We start from the raw sequence: 2,500 nt of genomic DNA on the forward strand, positions 1-2,500 counted from the left end.
TGGTGATGATGACGCCGAGATTATGCAGATTTATAAATATTGAGCGGATATTATAGGGATAGGAAATTGAAGAGAGATATAGATGGAGAGAGAGAGAGAGAGAGAGAGAGAGAGAGAGAGAGAGAGAGAGAGAGAGAGAGAGAGAGAGAGAGAGAGAGGGAGGGAGGGAGAGGAGGGTATATATTTGTGGGATGATATTTTAAGGAGAGGATGGGCATGAGAGATATGGTGAAATGAGGGGAAATGGGGTAAGGGGAGATGGAAGATTGGGGAGGGAGCTAGGTGAGAGGGAGGAGAGAGGGAAGAGAGAGAGAGAGAGAGAGAGAGAGAGAGAGAGAGAGAGAGAGAGAGAGAGAGAGAGAGAGAGAAAGAGAAGAAAAAGAGAGAGAGAATGAGAGATAGATAGAGAGAGAGAGAGAGAGAGAGAGAGAGGGGGGTGGGAGAGAGGAGGAGATATGTGGAACGTTACTATTGGGATAGAAAAGAAAAGAACACCAAACAAAAAACAAGAAGCAAATAAACTGAAAAGAGCAACTTAACTCCAGCAAGTTCTATGGCAATGGCGACACCTTTAGGTCACAAGTCCACCCCCAACCGTAGTCATTGTAAAGTTATAGCCTGACACCGTGGCCTTCGTAAAGTTATGGCCTGACACCGTGGCCTTCGTAAAGTTATGGCCTGACACCGTGGCCTTCGTAAAGTTATAGCCTGACACCGTGGCCTTCGTAAAGTTATGGCCTGACACTGACCAAAAAATGACGTCAAAATGCCAGTCTTTTTGGGTTTCAGTATCAGGCAATAACATAACGATGGCAACGCTGACCAAAAAAACTGACGTAAAAAGACAAGTCTTTGCCCACAAAAGAAAACAAATTGTGAGTTGTATTCAATAGTTCAGCCAATGAAATAACTTGTTTCCAAGAGCTCTACTAACGACAACTCACTAGACGTTGCACAAACCAAATAATGACGTCAAAATGCCAGTCTTTTTGGGTTTCAGTATCAGGCTATAACATAACGATAGCTACGCCCCAACCCGCTCCCCCTCCCATACTCAAAGACAATAAATACGAACACCACAACTACAAGAACGACAACAACAACCACCACAACGAAAACAACAACAAAAATTGGAAGGGTGGAGAGGGAAGGGGGTGGGGGGCTTGGTGAATAGTAATCGTGACACAAGTAAAACGTCAACAACACATGACATGACCATGACCTACCTGGGTGTAGAACTCGTACAGCTCTTCATGAGTGAACTCCATGCGAACATTCTCGTCTTTCTGGAATGGGATAATTCTAAATTCTAAAACTTGCCGTTCCTTGAAAACATTTAGTCAAAACTTCGGCCAGAAAACTTGTTTTTTTCAGATATCGATCGATTAAAATGACCTTCACCTTGCTAAAAACTCTCAACAAGGGGGAAGGGGGGGGGGGGGTATTTCCTGGAGGTTTGAAGTATGAGATTCAAATTTTCTGACCACCATTTTAAAGACATGTGTTTTCAGGGTACCACAGATGCATTGTGTGTGTATTCTGCCGTTTTTTTTTAAAGAACACAGTATGTGTCATTTGGTTAACATTGCATATAATGTGTTTTTTAAAACAACGGCAGTTTTAATTTTACCAAGTTTTAACATGCGGGGATGCCAAATGATTTGGTAAAAAAAAAACAAACCCTGTAAATATGTAAAAGCATCAAATCTCACTTAAAACGATCCTTGTAAATGAGCTAACAAAAACATAACCTTAACTCTCCCCTTTCCTTTGCAAATGTATGTGACTTTTGTTGCATTCATTCCAATAATACTGTATGATACTCTATGCAGGTTACACACATACAAAAGTTACATAAATAAAACACATACCACAATGATATCAATAGCAGCAGCGTATGTAATGTCGTATCAATATCATGAAAATGTAACGGTATAAAGGCATCTAGTGCTTTAACAATGATTTAAAAACTATCAATAGATTTTGATTCTCTTATCCTTCTGGACAGGTCATTCCACACAAGGGGCCCAGTGTGGGTAAAGGAACGGCCGCCATAACATTTATAATTATAATTATTTCTAAGAGTAAGCTTCGTGTTGTCAGTAGAGGATCGTAAATTCCTAATGGGTACATAATTATATTTCTAATATGTAGTCAGGTGCTTCATCATTTCAGCTTTTAAAACAAAACAGAGCAACATTGAAAATGATTGTCAGTGCAGCTCATACAAAATTGGCAGGGTGTGTGCTATTCTGTTTCGTATTCACCTACCAATAGCAGAGCGTTGTTCTTGCGACAGTATCAGTATCTACAATTACCAAGATGACACTAAATAATCATCATTATATTTATTATCAATTATCAATAATTTCATCATCATCATCATCATCGTCGTCGTCACCATCATCATCCGCCATTCCACCCATATCCCACAATTTCGACGTCAAAATCTTCACGAGTGAAGGTGGACAGTAAAGGAAGATTCAGATTCAGAGAAGTG

The 2,500-nt window shown here is 40.2% G+C and overlaps 1 protein-coding gene across 1 annotated transcript in view; it reads right to left on the reverse strand.

Moving 5' to 3' along the window:
- Positions 1–2,500, reverse strand: part of LOC144964500 (COMM domain-containing protein 10-like) — a 27,149-nt gene that overhangs the window by 5,860 nt on the left and 18,789 nt on the right. Inside the window, exon 7 of the mRNA XM_078898870.1 lies at positions 1,227–1,286. Coding sequence (XP_078754996.1) covers positions 1,227–1,286 — 60 coding nt within the window. The remainder of the gene's footprint in view (positions 1–1,226; positions 1,287–2,500) is intronic.

This window comes from Berghia stephanieae, chromosome 2 (assembly GCF_034508935.2).
Source record: "Berghia stephanieae isolate SIO BIC M18660-M18661 chromosome 2, UCSD_Bste_1.3, whole genome shotgun sequence".
In the NCBI taxonomy this organism is placed as follows: domain Eukaryota; kingdom Metazoa; phylum Mollusca; class Gastropoda; order Nudibranchia; family Aeolidiidae; genus Berghia; species Berghia stephanieae.